This window comes from Dipodomys ordii, unplaced genomic scaffold (assembly GCF_000151885.1).
Source record: "Dipodomys ordii isolate 6190 unplaced genomic scaffold, Dord_2.0 Scaffold2, whole genome shotgun sequence".
NCBI classification, from domain to species: domain Eukaryota; kingdom Metazoa; phylum Chordata; class Mammalia; order Rodentia; family Heteromyidae; genus Dipodomys; species Dipodomys ordii.
In genome coordinates this window covers 17,946,198-17,969,273 of record NW_012267218.1, presented here as the reverse complement: position 1 = coordinate 17,969,273, position 23,076 = coordinate 17,946,198, and the positions used below count along the sequence as shown (strand labels likewise).

Genomic DNA, 23,076 nt, shown 5'->3' with positions numbered 1-23,076 from the left:
AGGGTTAATTTATGTAACAAATTGATTGTGCCACAGGATGCCCAGATATTTAGTGAAGCATATTCTTCTGTATGCCTGTGATGGTTTTTCTAGATAAGATTAACATTTAAATCAGCAGTTAAATAAATCTAACTATTTCTTACAACATCAGTGGGCCTCTTCCAATCTATTAAAGGCCAGAACAAAATAAAGAAAGCTGAGCAAGGAAGAATTTTCTTTTACCTGTCTTTGAAGTGGGATATCAATCTTCTGTACTAGGAGGATTCATACACTGAACAGAACTCAAACCTATTCTGGCTTTCAAGCCTTTGGACTAAAATTGAAACCATCAGAAATTTTGAGGGTTTCAGTTTATTAAACACAAATCCTAACACACAATAATCCATAACTATGTGACATTATTCTCCATAAAATACAAGCACACATTGTGCACATACATGCACACAAACACATATATATTCATCTAGTTCTACTTCTGGACAACCCAATTTATGTAGTAAGTATCACCAGAAAGAAAAGGACAGATAAGTAGGAAATTTTCAAGGAAAACTTTGTAAAGCCACTAGCAATAAAGGACAAGAAACAAAATAATATAATTGATATTTCATGTCTTAATATCAAGAATAAGTTTAAGAAAACGTCTCCTACAGTTTCAAGCTTCTATAACTATAAGGCAATAGATATGATATATTCAATATGCTACCATCCTCTATTTCAAAGTATTTCCACTTGAGAATTCATGACACCTTGTTTTATTTTCATCAACCACATCTGGTATTTAAAGTATTCTAAATCCCAACTTAATCTATAGTAAAGAATAATTGATTAAGCTTCAAATACTCAAGAATTCACATCATTAAAGTTAATATCATGTTCTCAATTTATTAAAATATTTTTACTATCTCTAATGTTCAGTATCACTGAACTTTTGAACAAGCTAGTATCAGCATAAAAATAAAATGTTAAACATATTTTTAATTAACAAGGCTCTAAATAAATAAATCATGCTATATCAGAATTCAATTCTTAAATTATCTAAGAATATTAAAATATTTTGCTCCAATATGGAACAGAAAATATTGCTTTTGTTCATCTTTAAATTGAACTATGATGACTTCTACTTTGAATGATAAGTCTGAAAAGTTGATATATTTTAGAAAATAACAGAATTAATGTGTATCTAAAATAAACAAGCATAGTATAAACAAAATATAAATGATAGACCTGCAGTTTTTGTTTTTTTGTTTGTTTTTGTTGGTCATGGGGCTTGAACTCTGGGCCTGGGCGCTATTCCTCAGCTCTTCAGCTCAAGGCAAGTGCTCTACTACTTGTGCCACAGCACCACTTCTGGTTTTCTGGTGGTTTATTGGAGATAACAGTCTTGCAGACTTTCCTGCCTGGGCTGGCTTTGAACCACAATCCTCAGATCTCAGCCTCCTGACTAACTAGGATTACAGGCATAAGCCACTGGTGCCGGGCTTAGACCTGCAGTTCTAATCTGCCTGTTAGGAAAGAAACCTATAGTTTTACAAATCCTTGCTCTGTTTCTGTCCCACAACACATTTCTATGAAATTATACTCTGTTCAGCCAAAATCCACTAATTTCAGAAATGGCACCGAAAAATCAGCTGACAAGAGGCTCTCAGAATAGTAGGAATAGACAAACCAAAAATGGAAAGAGGTACTTAAGATCACCATGGCTGTAGAAAGATAAGCCAGCTAGATGAGAAGTACAGAGTGTGTTTTAAAAATCAATACCTTGAACAATACAGCAATTTTACAATATTGGAAAGTAAAAACTAAGTTGTATCTCTTTTATATATTAAAATAACTTATCCTCAAAGCCATGCAGAAGCTAGAATGCTGAGTACATATTATTCTAGATGCGTCAGTACAAAATCTCAGTGCCTCAAATATCTACCACATTATAAGCATTACGCTTCAGGAGCAGATTGAAAACAACAAATGTAGTTAAAATTCTATCACCTGAAAAGGCTCAATAGCTGTGGGCAATATGATCATATAAAATGAAAGTTATCTAAATAAACTCCAAGACATGGGAAAAAGAAGGTTTTGTTATTTTGTTTGAGTTTTTATTCTTTTAATTTCTCCTTTGTTGTGGTTTTTGTTTTCTGCACCTTTTGTGTTGTACATACATTTATCTGTTTGGGGGAGGGTAAGGGATGAACACAGAAATGGTAAGACAAAGGGTAAACAAATGCAGCAAAGATACTCACTAGACACTATGTTGAAAATTATAAAACTTGGGAAGGAGGATTGGGAGGAAAAAACTGGAGAAAAAGAGGGAAGAGATGACATTGTTTGAAAAGAAATATACTCAGGCTGGGAGCCACAGTGCCATATCTGAATTTTTCTGTTTATATGGCATTGAATCAAACCCAGAGTTTCATACATGCTAGCCAAGCACTCTACGACTAAGCCACATTCCCAGGCATGTGACATTCTTGAACTTCAGCCACCTGCAAATCTTACTATTTGGTGGCTGTGGTGCTGATTCTGAGTACCACATAAACAGAAAAAGCCAGACGTGCCAGTATGGCTCAAGTGGTAGAGCACTAGCCTTGAGCACAGAGAGGTTCAGGGAACCCAGAGTCCAGGCTCTGAGTTCAAGCTCCAGGAACAACAGAAAGAAAGGAAGAAAGAAGGAAAGGAAGAAAGAAGGAAAAGAAGGAAAGAAGGAAGGAAGGAAGGAAGGAAGGAAGGAAGGAAGGAAGGAAGGGAGGGAGGGAGGGAGGGAGGGAGGGAGGGAAGGAGGAGGGAAAGAGGGGAAGGAGGAGGGAAAAAAGAAAGGAAGAAGGAAGGAAGAAAGGAGAGAGGAAAAAAGAGAAAGAAAGAGAGGAAAGAAGAAGAAATATACTCATTACCTGACTTACATATAGCTGTAACCCCTCTTGATATCATCTTTACAATACATAATAAAAGCCTGTACATCTTTAAGCATATATAGGAACATGAAATAGCCCTCCTTCGCTGTACATTTCCAGTCTGTGTATGTCCTCATCCTTTCTTCAGGCTTGCATAATGCAAAGATCAGTTAGTCCCAAGCACAGATGCTGACAAAGTAATAGTCAAATAAGGAAAACACTACAAAAAACATTGCAATAAATGAATTTTTAAAAAATGATCATAAAAACAAAATTCTAACATTTTTTCAAAGATCCATATCCTAATCTTTACTTTTGATCCAATCCATTCCTATCTTCTTAGATCTTGTGTCATTTTTTTAACCTAGTCAGCCTTTAGATTCATGATCCCTTCTAATCATTTATATGATCCTACAAACAGAAAATTTAATAATCCAAAAGTTATATCCATTCTACTCTCAGGAACTTAGACTATTTTGTATATTTGCATAGTTTTAATATTGTTTTTCTGAAATTTTTTTCAGATCATTCTAGGGATGTGACACAAATTACAATACAGATCGGGCTAAAATTACTATTAAAATCACAGTATTTCTAAATAAATCAAAAATTTCTTAGAGAATACTGCCATGAAATGAATAAAAATGTAAAGCATGAATATATATATATTTTACAGCAAAATGCAATGCATAAACAAAATAGTAAGAAAGACAATATTGTTTCCTGATCCCAGAGTGTCAAAAGAGGAAACCACTCCAATTAAGTTAAGCAGCCTAAGCAGCTAATGCACAATGGTTGATGATTTGTCTTTCATGTTTGTAGAGTTTAATAAGTAACTAAGCAAAATTCTTGTGAATATCGCTATTACATTGGTTCACCCTTTTTCGTTGTCTCACCATTTTGTTGTTCCCCTTCCCTTCCCTAATTCAGCTAAACATACATCTAATACCCAGGGTACCAAAATCAAATACAGTGACAACAGGGGATAAACCATAGGGAAAAAAAAAACACTAAAGAAAAAAGAAATCACATAGGACATTAAAACAACAATAACAAAGAAAAACCTCTTGTTTCCAAGTCTTGGATTTAATTTTGCTTGTTAGCCTCATCTTATATGGTCATATGTACACAGCTATTGAGCTATTCTGCTTATCTGCTTGGACTATCTTAGACATATACTAATTATTACAAATGAGGAAAACCATGGGATCTGTTTCTTTAGGTCTGGCTTACTTCACTTAATATAATTTTTTCCAAGTCTTTCCATTTCCTTATGAATGGGGGGAGATATCATTCTTTCTGATGGAAGCATAGAATTTAATTGTGTATACATACCACTTTTCTTGATCCATTCATCTACTGAGGGGCATCTGGGTTGGTTCCATATCTTAGCTATGGTGAATAATACTGCAATAAATGTGGTTATGCTGCTAGCTTTAGTATGGCCTTGTTTGTGGTCATTTTGGTAAATGCCCAGAAATGGGATTGCTGGGTTATAGGGAAACTCTATGTTTAGGGCTAGCGCTCTCCCATTTAAGCCATGCCTCCATCCCAGTATTTTGCTGGTTGACTGGAGATGAATTTTGGGGATTTTTCTGCCTAGAGTAGCTTAGACCTTGATCCTCTGATCATGTGAGACACTAGTACCTGGCTTATTTCTATACTTCTAAAGCTAAAATTTGGGAAGAAATTACATGGCCTTTTAAAAATGTAAATATTTTTCATTAACTATTAATGTTGAGGTTCCTTTTTATTTGTGTTGTTTAACTTCTTTATTCATCCACTCACTCAACAAATAATCTGATATGCCTGCAATGTCCTGGGAGGTACTAAGGAGATAGCATTGCTTTGCTGGAGCCTGTCCCAGTGAATACATTATCATTCAGTACATTTCTAATCTGGGTATCTGGTGAAAATCCATTAAGGCAAGTGAAAAGATGTTTCTGGACAAGATCTGTCTTTTTCTTGCTGCAACAATCACAGCCATTATTGCCATGGTAAAACAGAAAACAGTTGAAATTCAGGGAACAGAAATGTAGGATACTGAGGCATATTTCCTGTACTGCCAACCTCTTGGCTTCTTGGCTAACACAGGTGTTAACCAAAACGAGACCAATTGACAAGTTCATCCTCTGCTGCAAAAGTAATTGCTCTCCAAATGGCAACGTGATTATTTTCCTTCTCTTACAATATTGAAAAGTTGATCAAAATACTCTATTAGTATTTTCCAGCTAAATCTTTTAAGAAAAGAGAATTCTCTAACACAGAATTCTTGACAATGGCTTTTTTTTTCACTTCTAAATGTCCACTCGAATGAAATTTGATAGTAACAGAACACTTCAACCTATGCACACTGTTAGCAGAAATACTTTTTTTATCCATTGTACTTATAATATCAGAGCAATAGGCAAATGCTGAAGATCTAAAGTAATCTAACAATGATAAACGAACAGAAAACCTAGACCAAACTGGAAAATAGGTAAAGGAGTCTCCAGGACAATATCTATTTAAATATTCTAGGAACAAGACATATATAGATAAATGTCTTATTTTATTGATATATATTATATATTATAGAATACATAATATATTATATTACATATAAAATATGATGTAATATAAAATATATGTAATATATTATATACACTATATCATAACATATATACACATATAAAACCCTGTCATAGCCCAAATAACAGAAGTCTGTAAAGGAAACTAAATCTTATGTTTAACTAAGAATTCACAATTCTAGATTAATAAAAATAAGTAAATCAATAAAATGCCTCCTAAATATGTGAATAGTCCTGGGGCTGGGAAGGTGGCTCAGTGGTAGAGCGCTTGCCTTGCATGCATGAGGCCCTGGGTTCAATTCCTCAACCCCACATAAGCAAAAAGAATAAAGCCGGAAGTGGCGCTGTGGCTCAAGTGGTAGAGTGCTAGCCTTGAGCTGAAGAGCTGAGGGACAGTGCCCAAGCCCAGAGTTCAGGCCCCACGACCGGACCCAAAAAATAAAAAATATGTGAATAGTCCTAAGCAAGTATAAAGTAAGAATTTATCAACACCCCTCCTTCCAAATACCGTTGAAAACAGTAAATCCTTGTAACTTCCCTCTCAAATAATTTTTAGTTTCTAATAAATCTCTAAGTTTCAGGAACTTTTATATTTATACCTAAATCCTCCCCATAGTAGCTTAATGTTTATCACAACTCACAGCAACAAAAAAATTCTCAGTAACATAATTTCTAAATTTCTGAGCAGTAATTTCTAAACTTCCCTTTTTTTGTAATACTGTAGCCCAAACCTACAGGCCCAAATTAACCCAGGAAGGATAGCACAACTCACACCTACAAAACTAGTAGCACTCATTAATAAAAACCTCTTGTTCCTAGGCTTAGGATAATCAAACACATGTTACTGCACATGACATTAAATCAAACTAAAAATATCAGTTTGAGAATGGCATTAATTTGAACAAATAGGAAGCTTCTCCATTTCAGGTGCATATAAACTAGCCTTGATCTAGCCCATAAGTTTCTCAGATTGTAAAAGGAAACAAATTTGAATATTAAAAAAACCTATAAACATTGATACTTCAGAAATATCTAAACTGAGGGCTGGGAATGTGGCTTAATGGTAGAGTGCTTGCCAAGAATGCATGAAGCCTTGGATTCGATTCTTCAGTACTACATAAACAGAAGAAGTTGGAAGTGGCACTGTGGCTCAAGTGGTAGAGTGGTAGCCTTGAAAAAAAGAAGCTCAAGGACAAAATAAGATACAAACAAGATTTCTATGCCCAGGCCCTGAGTTTAAGCCCCAGGACTGGCAGAAAGAAAAAAAGAAAGAAATTCTAAACTTAAACATCAGCTTAAGCAAAGTGCACCATAGTAAAAAAAAAAAAATGCAAAATTAAGTAGGGAATAACATGATATATACCGCAGAGAATATGTTTTTACCATTTTTTCTCTGTGCAACACTTGCTTCATTTTTCAGGATGCAAATTAAATAATATTATCTTAAAAAATAGCCATGAGGACTTCAACAGAAGGAATTGGCACTTCTCTTCCCCCTTATTTTCTAATATTAATATATTTATTTTATTCTAGTGTATGTTTACAAGTCTTTTAACTATTAATATATTTATTTTATTCTAGTGTATGTTTACAAGTCTTTGTTTGATATTAGATTAAGTTCCTCACTTTTGTATCCACCAAAAAATACCTTACATGATAACTTGCTTTATTCACAAATTGACTGCATGTGGTTTTGACCAAACAAGGTCAAAAAACAATCATTTTAAAAAATCAAGAGAAATTTCAAAAATAATTTTAACTGCTCAGGATACAGAGAAACACCCAGTCACAGATTCTTCTAAACTTACTGAGATCCTGGTGTGGTCTGCTGAGTGTTTCTCTGCCTTAATTTTCTGAAAATATGCCTCAAAAAGAAGATAGGGCAGGGTGGGTGATCAAAGGGAGGGAGAAGAAGGAAAATAAAATCTAGGGTCAAAGGACAAAGACATTTATCTAATGTTTGTCTTTGCTGTTTTTTATGTTGATAAACAGATTTATAATTATTATAGCTAATATTCTCAATTCCAAAAGAGAAGTTTAAACACTTATACATAAGAAACATGTTATTAAAGCTTATAGAGACCTCAAAAATCTAAAAATGTAAAGTAGATTCAATACCCACTCCCAAAATAAAAAGGTAAGAAAGAAACAATTCTTAAGTGGTACATGTGGGGAGAATAATAATTACTAATTTAACTATTAAAAGAAAAAACAAAACTTACTCTAAAACAGACTATCATACATTAATGTTTAAGGGACAGTACACTGGGCTTCTTGTGGTTCTTAATAAAGCTCACCAATAAAACAATAACTAAATCAAACAAAATAAGATACAAACAAGATTTCTATGCACAACTTTTCTCTTTTCACATTATGAAGTGTGCTAACTATAACACAATGAAAAGCGCTTTAAAGTTAGATATTTTCCCAATTCCCCGCCATTGTTTCCACTAGTGTGCCTATAATCTTTAATATTTTACATATTTATTTCATTTATTTCTACCACTTAAACAATGTAATGCAAGTTAAATAAATGTAGTTTTTCTCATCTATTCACTGATAAATTCAATAATAGAGAAGTCTCAAACACAAAACAGGCATCCAAATATTTACTTGTTGAATGAATTCATAGATATTTTACAATAGAAAAGTGGAATGTTTGACCAAAGAAAAACCCTCAAACCCAACAGTACCCCCTTCTATCCCAGGAATGAAGAAAAATGGGAGAACAAGAGACAAGAAAAGGAAATGGAATTGGTAAAAGGCCAAAGGGGAGGAAAACACCAAGGGTCTTTTTTCAATTCTAGAATTCTATGAATATAAATAAAGTAGAGTAAGAGCAGTTAACTTACCTCTCTTCTCCTGGTGTATTTCTTCCAGAAGCTGCTCCTGCCTTTCTATCTGTTCAAAGAGACACTGGAGCTCAGATTCCTTGTTTTCCGTCAGATCTCTGAGTTGCTGTCTGCAGAGCAGCAGCTGGTGTCGCAGGTTTTTCTCTCTGTTTTCTCTCTCTTTCAGTTCCTCACAGAGCCATTGAAGTTTAGTCTGAAAATATAACATGTACATTTAATTTCTTAAAATCTAGAAGACAATAACATTTCAAATATATGACCAAAAAAACAAAGTTAAGATGATTTGGAGAATTATAGTTAATTGCAATCAAATTTAGGCAAGGAATTTGAACATCCACATTTTAATCTGCATACAAAAGGTGGTTCAGAAATTTAGCCATAATACCTCTAGATTTTTATCAAACACTTGAGAAACCCATCATCTTTAGAAATGCAACACCATAGCAGAGTTTGGCCTATTAAATTTCCAGTCATAAAACAAGTAGTCATGTATGGGCTGGGAAGGTGGCTCAGTGGTAGAGCGCTTGCCTTGCATGCATGAGGCCCTGGGTTCGATTCCTCAGCACCACATAAGCAAAAAAAAAAAAAAAAAGCCGGAAGTGGTGATGTGGCTCAAGTGGTGGAGCGCTAGCCTTGAGCTGAAGAGCTGAGGGACAGCGCCCAGGCCCAGAGTTTAGGCCCCACGACCAGACCCCCCCCCAAAAAAAAAACAGGTAATCATTTGTCTTAGTACATATGGCATCTGAAATTTTAAAAATACCCCCAGAATAGAACACTTTATTGAAGATATTTTATTTTATTGTTGTTGGTGGTGGTTGTGGTTGTGGGCTGAACTCTGAGCCTGGGCGCTGCTCCCTGAGCTCTTCAGCTCAAGACTAGCACTCTACCACTTGAGCCACAGTGCCACTTCCGCTTTTTCTGCATATGTGGTGCTGAGGAATCGAACCCAGGGCCTCATGCATGCAAGGCAAGCACTCTACCACTGGGCCACCTTCCCAGCCCCATTTCAGATATTTTATAAGATGATAAAATTGCTAGTTATGATGACAAATCTTCATATGTTGAAAACTCAGGGAGAAGGAGAGTACCTCTAAGTTGAAGGGAAAAAGTCAACATCTGCCCTCAATGAAGCGACTATAAGAATGTTAATAAAGTCAATTCTTTTTATAGACTCTAGCTTTCACCTATCATTATGCTTAGATATTTTAAGCAGGACTGTGAAAGACATATTTCTTCCACTTTCAAAACAAAAAGATTCAGTCATGTCTCATTGCCTTCCCAAATATAGCTCCCTATCCTCTAGCCTCTGGGATATTTTAAGTAAATAAGAAATAAAATGAGTAAAGTACCTGTTACAAGGGATAACTAAATAAACTCTGACTTGCTTCTAGTGTACAGTGGTGTGAATTTCCTCTCTGGAAAATAATCTGGTCGTTTCAAGAGGTTAAACAGAGTTACCATATACGCAGAAATTCTACTCCTTGGTTTACACTCAAAAGAAGCAAAGATATATATCCATGCAGAAACTCAAAGTAGTATGTTTATAGAAGCATACTCACAATATGCCCCAAAGAGAAACCATCCAAACAGTCACCAAATGAGGATGATGAAAAAAATGGTGTATACCTAAACAATGGACAATTATTTGGCAATAAAAAGAAAGTAATGATATATACCACAACATGGACAAACCTTAAAACATTCTGCTCAATCAAAAATGCCATTCCCAAAAAGAAAAACCAATATACAGTATGATTTCATTTTATAAAATATACACAATAGAAAAATCTACACAAAAAGATGAAGTGTGGCCTAGAACTGTGGATAAGGCTAGAGCAAACTAGTGGGTGAGGTACAAAGGGATCCTTAGTTTATTTGGGGTAATAATAATGTTCTAAAAACCATTTTAGTGATGGCTGCACAACTCTGTACATACATTGAGACAAACATGATACTTAAAGCATATATCCATTAAGCTATTATTTAAAGAACAAAATGAAAATCTAGAAAATCTAAAGGGTTAAAAGATAAAGGTAAAAGAGGCTAGGAAAATAAAGCCATAATAAAATATCCCAGAATGGACTTCGATCTGGCTTTAGTGCAGAATTTGGAATCCATTAGGCATATGACACTAGATAAAAACAAAGTCCTCCAACTTCAAGTGAGCTGTGGGATCCAATTGAAACTCAAGAAATTTAACAAATTCTGTTTGGTTTTCAATATTTCCTTTCTAGTATCCATACAAATACAATCATACAAATACAAAACAAAAGTTTCCAAAAATGCTAGGTTCGGTAGCACTGTCCTATAATCCTACATATTCAGGAGGGAAAACCAAGACTTCAGTTTGGAAGCCAGTCAAGCAAATGGCCCTGTCTCAAAATCAAATGGGAGTGGTGGCTCCAATTGTAGAATACTTTCACTGCAAAACTGAGGCCTGAGATCAATCCTCAGTATTGCCAAAACAGAACTTCCATTGAGCAAAGAAAACTTGGTCAACTTCTTGCCAGGTAAAAGGAGTAGCTTGCGTCACAATCTCCCATTGAAGCACTAAGAATCCAGGTTGGGGTGAAGATATCGTGCTATATCATTATCCTCTATTTCTTTTGAACTTAGTCCATATAGACAGACATGGAATGCAAATGAAAAATAGACAAAATATATACATTTCACATTTCACTGATGGTTCCTCACAAGCTGTGGGTAACACAAAGTACCAGCTATAAGCTTTTGCGGCTGAAATGGGTAGCTCAAGTGGTGGAGTCGCTGCCCAGTAAACATGAGGCTTTCAATTCAAGCCACAGTCCTGGGATGGAAGAAAAGGTGGGGAGGAATGGAAGGACAGTAGGAGGAAATTAATTGAATTTTTAAATACCAGGTAGTAAAACAAAATGGATTCCTGAGGTTACTAACATCAATCCTCCATTTGAAACTGCTTATCCCCAGAGATTAAACTGCAAAGACAGAAAACAACTTCATATTTTCCTTTTCTCAATGCTTTTTTATTTATACCATCCTAATCTTTGGCTTTGATTCATTTCCTATGATTATTATTACTAAATAACAAATTTATACACTGGATTCTGATACGAGAAAATGAAAGGATAGTCCAAAATTATCCTGAAATAACATATGTGTGTGTGTGTGTGTCTGTGTTGACACAAGTTATGGATTGAATTGTACTCTCTCCCTTCAGTGTATATTTGTACACTGAATTATATTGTCTGTATATTCTGCCCCAAGTGTGAGTTGTATAAAGGTAAGGCCTTTAAGACAATGATGAAGCTTACACAAATCATAAAGGTAAGACCCTACTCTCACAGGTCTGTTGTCCTCAGAACTCCCTTTCTCTTAGGAACACAAAATGTGGCCCTCTATATGACAGAAAGAGAGATCTTACCAGAAACCAAGACTGGCACTTTCAACTTAAGACATACAGTTTCCCGATCTATGAGAGAATAAATGTTTAGGCCACTAAGAGTATGGCATATTATATCAACCCCAAAATACTAATAAATAATGACCTACAGCTTTAATTTACTCCTATGAAGCCTTTATTCTATTGTCAAACAAAATATAAAATAACTTATAGTTAGATGCTTGTTTTGAAGTGAACATGTAGAATATATTATTCATCCAAAAAATATCAATTTATGGAAATGTAATCAATTGATAATCAATTATGGGAACCAGTGTTTATTAGATACTCAGAATTGTCATTAAGTATTTTGGAGAAGCAGTCTAAAACACAGTACAGGAATAACTTTAACAATTTCATATAATAAAACCATTTTACAGATTACAAAATAGGCTCATTTATTTAACAATATCAACAAAGATCATTAAATAAACCAAAATAGAGAACTTAAAAATAATGTAGGTTTTACCTAAATTCTTGCCACCATATAATTAGGTGGGAATATTCAAAAGAATCTAGTAAAACTACCACAGTAATCTTTTTTAATTTCTGAGAGTCCTCTACTGAGATTTAGTATAATAATAAAGTCACTGAGAAATAACTCAAAGCTGAAAACCAAGGAAAACAGAACATTTGAATGAAAAGATTACAGCTTACAGAGATAATAATAAGGACCACTCATTTTGCTACTTTAACTACTATGCTTCTTTCATCAAAACTCTAAAAATAATTTTGAAAAAGTTGCTTATATAAGAACCAGAGAAAAAAGAAAGAATGGTGACCTTTTAAAATGTGCTCGGCCACCAAAATAAGGACTAAAACAGAACTGCAAAATTCAAAGCCACACCAACTTAAAAACAGAATTGGAAGCTTGGTGCTCTAATTCTGTGGCTGCAGCCTGTAATCCTAGCTACTTGGGAGACACAGATTTCTGGGATCATGGTTTGAGGCCAGTCCAGACCAAAAAGAAAAAGGTTCATAAGATCCCTTCTCAATGAAGAGTTGGACTCAGTATTGTGTTACCATAGCTACTGGGAAGCCTAACAAAGGTGGATGGGGCCAGGACAGAAAGAGAAACCCTGTATCAAAAGTAACAAGCAAAGACCAGGGCTTAAGGTAAGAGTGCCTGCCTAGCAAATACCAGGTCATGAGCTCAAACTCTGGTATCAGAAAAGAAAGAGCAAGAGAGCAAGAGGGGAAGGAAGGGGAGGGAAGGAAAAGGGGAGTGGAAGTGAAGAAAAGGGAAAGGGAAGACATGGGGAAGGAGGAAATGAAGGAAAAGGGAAAGGAAAGGGAAGAGGAAGGGGAAGGGAAGGGGAAGGGGAAGGAAAAATAACAATAACAGTAGTAGTAGTAGTAGTAGTAGTAGTAGATACAAACATTTTGGAGGTGATATTGGAATTTGAACTCATACTGGTGTTCGCTTATTTGGCACTGTACCAGTTAAGCCATGCCTCCAGTCCAGCTAAATGATGGTTATTTTGGAGATGGAGTTTCGTGTGCCTTTCTACCCAGGCTGGCTTCAAATCATAATCCTTTGGATATCACCTTTCTTGAGTAGCTATGAGTGAGCTTTAGGCACTTGTAAGAATAATACATTTGAAATATTTTCCACATTTTATTTACTTATCAATAAGTTAAAACATATCAAAAACATATATTTTAAATAACATTTTCTCAAGATTGAATATGTTTCATATAGACAATCTAAAGTATATTTCCAAAAAGTGAATTAAATCAATGAGAACGGTATTTTCATCTTTATGCTAGAACAAGGAAATGCTAGATGATTACACATTTCCTCAATAAGAATTAAACATATTAGGTCTGATATTTCTAGAACAATTACTTTTAAGATATGTCTATCACAAAAAAACAACATTCAAAAATTATATTCCAGAAATGGAATGCAATTTTTATTTCCAACTGAATACTAAAAAGCTACAAGTAGAGATGTGGCTCAAGAAGTAAAGTGCTAGCCTTAAGCAAAAATGCCCAGGCCCTGAGTGCAAGCCACAGAACCAGCAGGAAAGGAAAGGGAAAGGGAAGGGAAGGGAAGGGAAGGGAAGGAAAGGAAAGGAAAAAGGAAGGGAGAAAGGAAAGAAAAGGGAAAAGGAAAGGAAAAAGGAGAGAGAGAAGAAAAAAGAAAAAGAAAGAAAGAAGGAAAGAGAAAGAAAGAAAAGAGAAAGAAGAAAGAAAAAGGAATGAAAGAGAAAAAGAAAGGAAGGAAGGAAAGGGAGAAAAAAGGAAGGAAAGAAAAAGGAAAGGAAAGGAAAAAGGAAGGGAGAAAGGAAAGAAAAGGGAAAAGGAAAGGAAAAAGGAGAGAGAGAAGAAAAAAGAAAAAGAAAGAAAGAAGGAAAGAGAAAGAAAGAAAAGAGAAAGAAGAAAGAAAAAGGAATGAAAGAGAAAAAGAAAGGAAGGAAGGAAAGGGAGAAAAAAGGAAGGAAAGAAAGAAGGGAGAAAAAGAAAAAAGGAAGGAAAGAAAAAGAAAGAAAGAGGGAAGGAAGGAAAGAAGGGAAGAAAGGAAGGAAGGAAGGAAGGAAGGGAGAGAAGGGAAGGGAAGGAAAGGGAAAGGAAGGGAAGGGAAAGAAAGGAAAAGAAAAGAGAAAGAAACAGGCAGGACACACAGATGCCACAGATTCCAGCTTTCCCAGAACTTTCAGGAGGTCCTACAATGGCAGCTTATTTCAGAGACCACTGTCTCTATGGTAGATCAACAGGGCCCTGGAGAAAATTGAACCTGGATAGTTGAATTGGCTGATACAGGAGTCTACACAGTTGTCCAGGATCCTGGCAATACTGTGTTGGCATCATGTGTTAGGATGATGGTGTGTGCTGGTGTATTTCATGCATCTCCTCATCTCTGTATTGAAGCACCTGCCTCCCCGTGATGAGCCAGATGGTGATGCTTAATTACAGTGTGCAGTTAATACAGTGATGGGGCTGCATGGACTCAGAGAACTAGAGTTGATTTTGTTAAAACTAGTAATGGAGTATCGTTTGAATGAAACCTAGTAAACAAATAAGGCAACTCCCTTGAAATATTATACTCTTTAAGGGATTTAACATTAAAGAAATACCAATCCCCATTGGTAGACAACTCCATCACCTGAGTATTCTGTCATTACTTGCTGGTTCTACCTGGGCATAAGGCAGGGTATAAGAGTTGAATTAGACTCAGGGTCCTGATTAAAGAAGAAAAAAAAAGCAGAAGAAAATTTCCAAATAATTTAGAAGTGATCTCTTACCCACATAAAGTAATAGCTCTGATAAAGTCACAAAAGTACTTGGGCATTAATATATTTATTGAGCTTTCATGTCCTTGCAATTTATCCTTCTATAATATTTAAGCTAAGGAAATACCTTGAGTACTACATGTACTAAGGCTGCTATAATTATTCTTTTAAATGAGTATTACTTTTTCTACATTTAAAGCAGTGCTGTAATAAGTACTAAAAATGTAATGACGTACAAGACTTCCCTCATCAAGCATACACACTAAATAAAGAGAAGAACTGGAACATCAATACAGTGGGTCAAAGGCCAAGAAGAAAGAGTACAACTTTCTTATAGTGAAAGAAAAACATTAACTTTACAGGTTTATAACATACGGGGATAATTGATATTGGAGTCCCCTCAGAGTTAAATGTGTAAGCAATGGGACATGCAGGACCTGGCTTTTAGCAGAAGAGCAGGTGTCAACAGCTTTCCTTTCATTGCTATCACAAAATGGTAAGCCATGGGAGCAATAGTGATTCTTGCTAGTATGTGGCTCCATTCTGTGATAGCCTGTCTGTTCTAGATATGAAAAAGTATCCCTGTTGACTTTCTGTGAACATTTTGAATTCTTCTCATTTCTTTCTAAGATTTGATCCTAAACTCTGATGGGTACTTGTGCCCTCAGTTCTCTTTGGATTTAAATGTTCCAATAGAACTTTCTGTTACATGAGCAAGGTAATGAGTACATTTCCTATTGAGCATAGTTGCCTCCTCCTTTGTTTTCCCCTTACTATCCCTTCCCTCCCACCTCCACAATTACCCAACCCTCCCACCCCCTGCCAAAGTTGTAAAGTTGGTTTTCAACATAGTGTTTTGTACATCTCATTGTTGCAATGGCTCAACCTATATAACCCCTCTGTACAGCATTTTCACAATAAAAAACGTACCAAAAAAAGAAATTATGAAGTAATAAAAGTGATTTATTTAAAAAAACTTTCTGGATAACAATTCCCATTCTGGAATCTCTTTCAATACCTCTGTTAGCTTTCCTATTTAGGACTCCTTCTGCCCATTTGTTCAGATATCAATTCTTTCCTGAAGTCTGTTAGTTTGGCATGAAAATTTGGGCAGCTCTTTCTCCATCATCCTCCATCATGAATGATAAGTTTGCACCAGGACATTATTCCTGGGTTTCTTTGCCTTTCGATCTGCGAACAATTAATCTTACTTCAGTCCTCTCCCATCATCCAGACTATAGGAAAAGTCTCTCCCACTAGTCTTCCTGACTTTATTCTAATCCCTACTAATCTACCTTCCATATAACTGTTATAGTGATACTTCTAAATAATATGTCAATTCTTTTTCTACTAGAAGAAGCTAATGCGAGTCTCTGCCTGGTATGTCCTTCCCTGTGATATCTGTCTCACCATTTCATATTCTACTCCTGTCAAATCACTTCAGAGTCTTTTTTTGCACTTATCACACTACTTCTCTTCCATCCTAAAATAGTTTCTCTGCACCTATATTCTTTCCCTTTTAAAGCCTGCCGAGCTTCAGATTCACCCGAGGTAGCTGAGGTGATACCTCAGCTTCAGCATACTTCTTTCACAGCTCATGCATATAGGATTGTAGGTGGCTACATTTTCTAAAGTAGCACAGACTCTTCCAGAGGCAGAAACATGTTATTCATTTTTATGCCACAGCAAATAACAACTAGGATGTCACAGTAACTCAATAAGGTCTCTGTTAAATTGAAGAAAATTTGACCTCTGCATGCGCTGTTAGAATTTATAAGAAATACACATGTCTAATCTATGGGTTAGTCCTCTCATGGCATCCCTTAGCAACCACCAGACTTTTCTTCCTTCCTGTACTGTCTTACCCTAACCTATCCTTGGTTACTATCTGTGAGTCTAGCTCACCTCTCACTTGGGCTTCATGTTTATGGTATGCCACCATGGCCAACAGTGACAGTGAAAAAATCCCTACCTACTCAGCTAGTTGTCCTAGAATTAGCTCCAACAGAAGAAATTCATTTAGTAGATTTATGAAAACAATTACCAAATGCCCTCAAAGGTCCTTCCAATACGGCAAGATGTCAGCATGGACTAGCTGAATAGCAATTCTACTCTCCATATAGTTTTCTCCTCTGATTTCAGATCTTATCTTCAATACTTATAGCACTGTCCAGTCATAGTTCATGGGAATTGCAATATTGTAGCCCATCAATAACCTAGGCCATCTTTCTAGTAAATAGATTAAATTCTTCCTTAGTCAGTTGGTCAGCGTGGTATTTTTTATCACAACCCTTTATACTGTAGAGGGAACAGTTGTCTCATGCAGTATTAAAACTGGTCTGATCACAAGTTCAATCCCATTAAATGATAAGGGAAAACTGCTCACTAGCTTCCAAATTAAAGAGCTATGATTAAACGTCATCTCTGGCTCTCATAATTTAACTCAACCACAGCACTGAAAGCTTTCTGTTTGGAAATGATAAAGATTTTAGCTTGAAAGCAAATTCCATATATATTGCTCTTGTTGTCAGAATTGGAGTGTTGGAAAAAAGAAAAATGCCTAATAGAAATTTCATGCCCAAACATTCTGAAGTACAAAATTTCTTATGCAGGTGGCCAAAACACCAAATTTGCATTCTTTCTATCAAATATATCTAGAAATGCACAAGATCACTGTTTTAAAAGTAGAAGAAGGAATTTCACAGAAGAAGGTAGAATCTAGTGTGTAATCACAATACATTTGTTTCCTTGTCATGAATGGGGTTTTTTTTGCCTTTAAATAAGTTTGTCTAACATATAGGCGGTGGAAAGTGACAACCATCTTTGCATCATTTCTCACCCACACCAGATTCAATGACAGTGCATTATCTAGGATTACGCAGAGTCTCACTTTCCTGCCAATGTTGTATCTATACTTACTCAGCTGGAAAACTTCTACAATTTTCTAAGCCCAAATTTAAATGAAGACTTTTCCAGCAATTTCCTATGAGATACATATAGCACCACACCTTTCCATTCTCCCAGCACAAACATGACAAGTTATTTGTCTTCTAAGTTCCTTTGCTAATGTATACATGCATCTGCAATAATACCACACTTCACATAATGTTTAAGTTTATTTACATCTCAGTTTCCTCTCTGTATGCTATATGCCAAGTACATAACTTGCAAATTGTTGAAGCTACAATATTTTTGTTTGTTTGTTTGTTTGTCGGTCATGAGGCTTGAACTCTGGGCCTGGGCCCTGTCCTTCAGCACTTCAGCTCAAGGCTAGCACTCTACCACTTGAGCCACAGCACTGCTTTCAGCTTTTTCTGTTTATGTGGTACTGAGGAATTGAACCCAGGGCCTCATGCATGCTAGGCAAGCACTCTACCACTGAGCCACCTTCCCAGCCCAAATCTACAATAGTTGACACAATCAATGTATCCTGGATGAACAAGTTTTAGATGACAAAATAAATAAATAACATATATATGTATATTATATATATGTATATTATATATATATGTATATTATATATATACATATATTATATATATATGTATATTATATATATTATATATATATATATTCTTTACCTAGCACTACACAGCTCCCTTTCCTTCTCTGAGACCTCATAAATAAGATAAATAATAAAAGGATTGAGGGAGAGGAATAGTTCTACCCTTATGGTAGGACATACACTTAGTATACAATAAGCCCTGGACTCAGTCTTCAGCACCAAATCAATAAACAAACAGGCAAATAGACAAAACCTTAAGGTTCTTCCTATAATAAAATCCTAATGAGACTGCTGAAGTTTATAGTAAAGATAGATTTTTGATGGAACATAAATAAAAATAAGATTTTCAATACCCATGCTTTGAACATAAGTAAAAGCAGTCTAAAAAGAAATGCTAGTGCATACAAGTTAATACATAAATAGGTAACTCATAACATTCCATAAACTCATAACATTCCATATAGTGCAGTCAATGAACTTTCCAAGTTTATCTTACATATAGTAGCTGATAATTATTCCATAGTAGAATAGACTGTTTATAATTAGAAAATTCACTTTGTTTATTTTTGCTTACCTAATGCCATAGTGCCAAAGCCCCATGAATCAGGAAGTTATCTTTTGGTTGAATTGTTGGTTTGCTGGTTTATTTTGGTGAAACTGAGGAGCTTGTGCTTGCTAGTCTGACACCCTACCATTTGAGCCTTGGTTCTATTTTTCATTATTTTTGAGAAAGGGGATCACATTTTGTGCAAGAGCATTCCTGAGCTCGGATCCACCCATTTTAGGCTTCCTGTGGTTGCTGGAATGATAGGGCCATGGCACTTGTGTCCATTTGGAAGTACAGAGGAAGTCTCCTGGGTTTTTCTGCCTCAGCTTACCTTAGAATCACACCTTTCCATTCTCAGCTTTCCAGGGTAGCTTGGGATGACAGACATGTGCCAGTGTGCCCAGTTATGAGTTGACAAGATGTCTTAAAATTTTTCTAGGTGGCTGGTGGCTTGAAATGAGGTCATCTCACTGTCTTCCTTCCAAGTAACTAGGATTACAGGTAGGCACTACAGTACACCTGTTGCACTTTATGAAAGAGGTGACATAATTTTTCTGAGCCATATGGGATGACAGGTCTTTACCCTGAAGAACCATAATATGGTAAGTATATAGTGAAAAATGAAGGTTAGCTGAAACTTCCCTGACTTTTGCACATTTCCAGATAAATCCGAAACACATATGAAAATTCCTGGGTCCTCAGGAGGCTGAGATCTGAGGATCACAAGAAAAGTCCAGGAGACTCCAGTCAACCATCTTCACAGAAAAAGCAGAGCTGCGGCTCAAGGAATAGCCCTTGTGCAAAACCCTGACAGCCCCAAGACTATGAGTTCAAGCCCCAGTACCAGCACAAGAAAAAAAAAACTTTTTTTAAGGAAAAAGAATCATTTGTCTTTTTGACAATCCAGGTTTTTATGCTTCAACAGATTTATATTCCTTCATACTCTAATTCTACATCAATCTACTTAAGCTAACTTCTAAATATTAAAATACAAAACTATTCAAGTTTCTCAAATGTGCTTCAGTGTTATCTTCCCCAATAAGGTATTTCAGCTTTGTATGCTCAATTTGGTGAAAAAACATACAGCAAAACAACAAAGGATGTCCTGAAGATCATAAATATTACCTTGCTTTCTGCTAACCAGCGATGTGGATCACAATGTATATCAGGACCAGATGAAAAAACCTACAAAAGAAGAAGGTATCACTATAGGTTTTCCTCTGACATGAACTAATATGAAGTTATTCACCATAGCATCTAAAAGCTTAGTCACTAAACTTATGTATTAAAAAAAGAAAAAAAAAGGGAAAAACTGGGAGAGAGCAAGGGAAGGGGTGACATTGTCCAAAAAGATATGTACTCTTCATCTGACTTTTGTAACTGCAACCCCTACGTACATCATCTCTATAATAACAATAAAAAAATTAAATAAAAAAGAGTTGGTACCAGTCTCATCTGAGTCTAACCATTATGTATTGAGTGCTTACTTATGTTTATTTCCTTGCTGATACTCAAATATAGCTCAACTATAGAGACATGAAAATAATCAATTATAAAGTGCAACTCTCACTAGAATCTCTGAAGGTTGATGCCACAGAATTGCACATGGCAGGAAACCTTGGTGTGTTTGTTTTCCTTGGTCTTCTTCAATATAATGTATTCCCAGAGGCTGATAATTACATGGCAACTTAATTATTTGCCTCATTTATCTTTCTTTAACTTAATATCATGAGACCATTTTGCTTCTTCAGTGATTTTGAACAGAAAAACTCAACCCAACTGTATGCAACAGTGCTTTATATTTCAAAATAATAAATTCTATATTAAATTGTTATATGCTGCCCTGATTTCCTTTATAACAACACATTCATAGAACCTCTCGCCATCCAATTTAACTTTCTTACTAAAATAATGTTATACCAAAAAAAAAAAACAGAATGGGGGGGAGGAGTGAGAGAGGTGGGGGGAGAGAAGGTATAATGGGAGAGCAACAAGGGAAAGGGATAACAATGCTCAACAAGGAATATACTCATTGCCTTACTCATGTAACTGTAACCCCTCTGTACAGCATCTTTACAATAAAATAAAGAATGTCAGTGACTTCCTAATTATAAACATAAAGTTTCTTAGCATTCCACTTACTTTGTATCCTGGAATATATGATACTTTTGCAGGATATATTTCTAGGTTGTTTTTTAATAAATAAATGTTTACTCCTATCTTCAAGTATATCCATACCTCCTGATGTGTCTGCACATGATTTTCTTCCTAAGACAATCATTAGTTCATCCATTCTGACAGCTGATGAATGGATGCTCCATGCCATATCAAAAGTGTTACATTCTGATATCCAACCTTGCTTTCATCGACTTTTCTATCCCAGTCTCCTCGGGTCCACTGCACTAAAATTTTCTCTGGTCACCCTCACTCTCAGCATTTTCTTCCTCTTTCAAAGCCCACTATTCTGCTGCATATTTTTAAACCTCCATGAGTCAGTCTGATTACGTTGCTTTTCATATATCTCACACTTTCCTTGACCTAGGATAAAATGCTCAAGATTGGAGACATGATTGAGATATGGAATACAATTTTATGTGTTTCATGTTTTTTTTGTTTAAGAGAATAGCCTTGATTTGCATTTCTTTTATGGCTAGAGAGGTTGAGCATTTCTTCATGTGTCTAGTGACCATCCTTCTTTCTTCTTCAGAGAAGCTTCTCTTTAAGTCTTTAGCCCACTTGTTTATTGGACAATTGTTTCTTTGAGGATTTGTTGTACGGAGATTTATTTTTTCTGAGTTTCAGATATATTTTAGATATGAGCCCCTTGTCCGTTGTATGGCTAGTGAAGATCTTCTCCCAATCCATGGGCTTTCTATTGATCTTGCTAGCTATGTCCTTTGCCATACAGAAGCTCTGCAACTTCATGCAATACCATTTGTCCAACCTTTCTTTGATTTGTTGTGTTTCTGGGTCTCTATTAAGAAATTTTCAGCTTGTGCCATGGAGACCTAGGGTTTCTCCTATTCCTTCCTGTAATGTTTCAGAATGTCTGCTTTGACTCTGAGGTCTTTGATCTATTTGGAGTTGCAAATCAAAACAACATTGAGATACCATCTAGCCCCAGTTAGAATGGTTATAATCAAGAACTCTAATAACGATAGATGCTGGAGGGGGATGTGGACAGAAGGGAACCCTACTGCATTGTTGGTGGGAGTATAAACTTGTTCAACCACTTTGGAAAGTAGTATGGAGGTTCCTCAAAAGACTCCACATAGAGCTCCCCTATGACCCAGCAATCCCACTTTTGGGCATTTACCTGAATGTTCACAAACAAGACCATACTAAAGCTACCAGCACGACTATGTTTATTGCAGCATTATTTACTATAGCTAAGATATATGGAACCAACCCAGATGCCCCTCAGTAGATGAATGGATCAAGAAAATGTGGTATATATACACAATGGAATTCTATGCCTCCATCAGAAAGAATGACATTGCCCCATTTGTTAGGAAATGGAAAGACTTGGAAAAAATTATATTCAGTGAAGTAAGCTAGGCCCAAAGAAACATAGGTCCCATGGTTTCCCTTATTTGCAATAACTAATATATGTCTGAGACAAGCAGAAAAGGTCAGATAAGATGATGTTAGGCGAAATGAACCCCAAGATAAAGACACAAGTGGTTTTTTTTCTTTCTTGCTGTTGTTTCTAGCATATTTATAAGGTAATTGTTTTGTTGCTTTGTATGTCCCTCCCCCCCAGTATAACCCCTGTTTTCACTTGATGTTGGTATAATTTGTGGAGGGGAAGGGGAAAACAAATTGTTTAAATAGGGATATAGGTGGACCCATTGCAACAATGAGATGTACAAAATGCTATGTTGAAAAACGAACTTTACAACTTTGGCAGGGGGGGTGGGAGGAAAGGAAGGGAATATGTTCATGGAGATGCGAGGGCAGGGATGGCAGGGGAAAACAAAGGAGGAGGCAACAATGCTTGATAAGAAATGCACTCATTATCTTGTCCATGTAATTGTAACCCCTCTGTACAGTATTTTCACCA

At 35.8% G+C, this 23,076-nt stretch overlaps 1 protein-coding gene across 1 annotated transcript in view; it reads right to left on the bottom strand.

Moving 5' to 3' along the window:
• Cep128 (centrosomal protein 128kDa) overlaps positions 1-23,076 on the bottom strand; it is a 294,901-nt gene that overhangs the window by 136,172 nt on the left and 135,653 nt on the right. Inside the window, exons 17-18 of the mRNA XM_013013420.1 lie at positions 20,139-20,198; positions 8,308-8,500 (exon numbers count right to left, since the gene is read on the bottom strand). Coding sequence (XP_012868874.1) covers positions 8,308-8,500; positions 20,139-20,198 — 253 coding nt within the window. The remainder of the gene's footprint in view (positions 1-8,307; positions 8,501-20,138; positions 20,199-23,076) is intronic.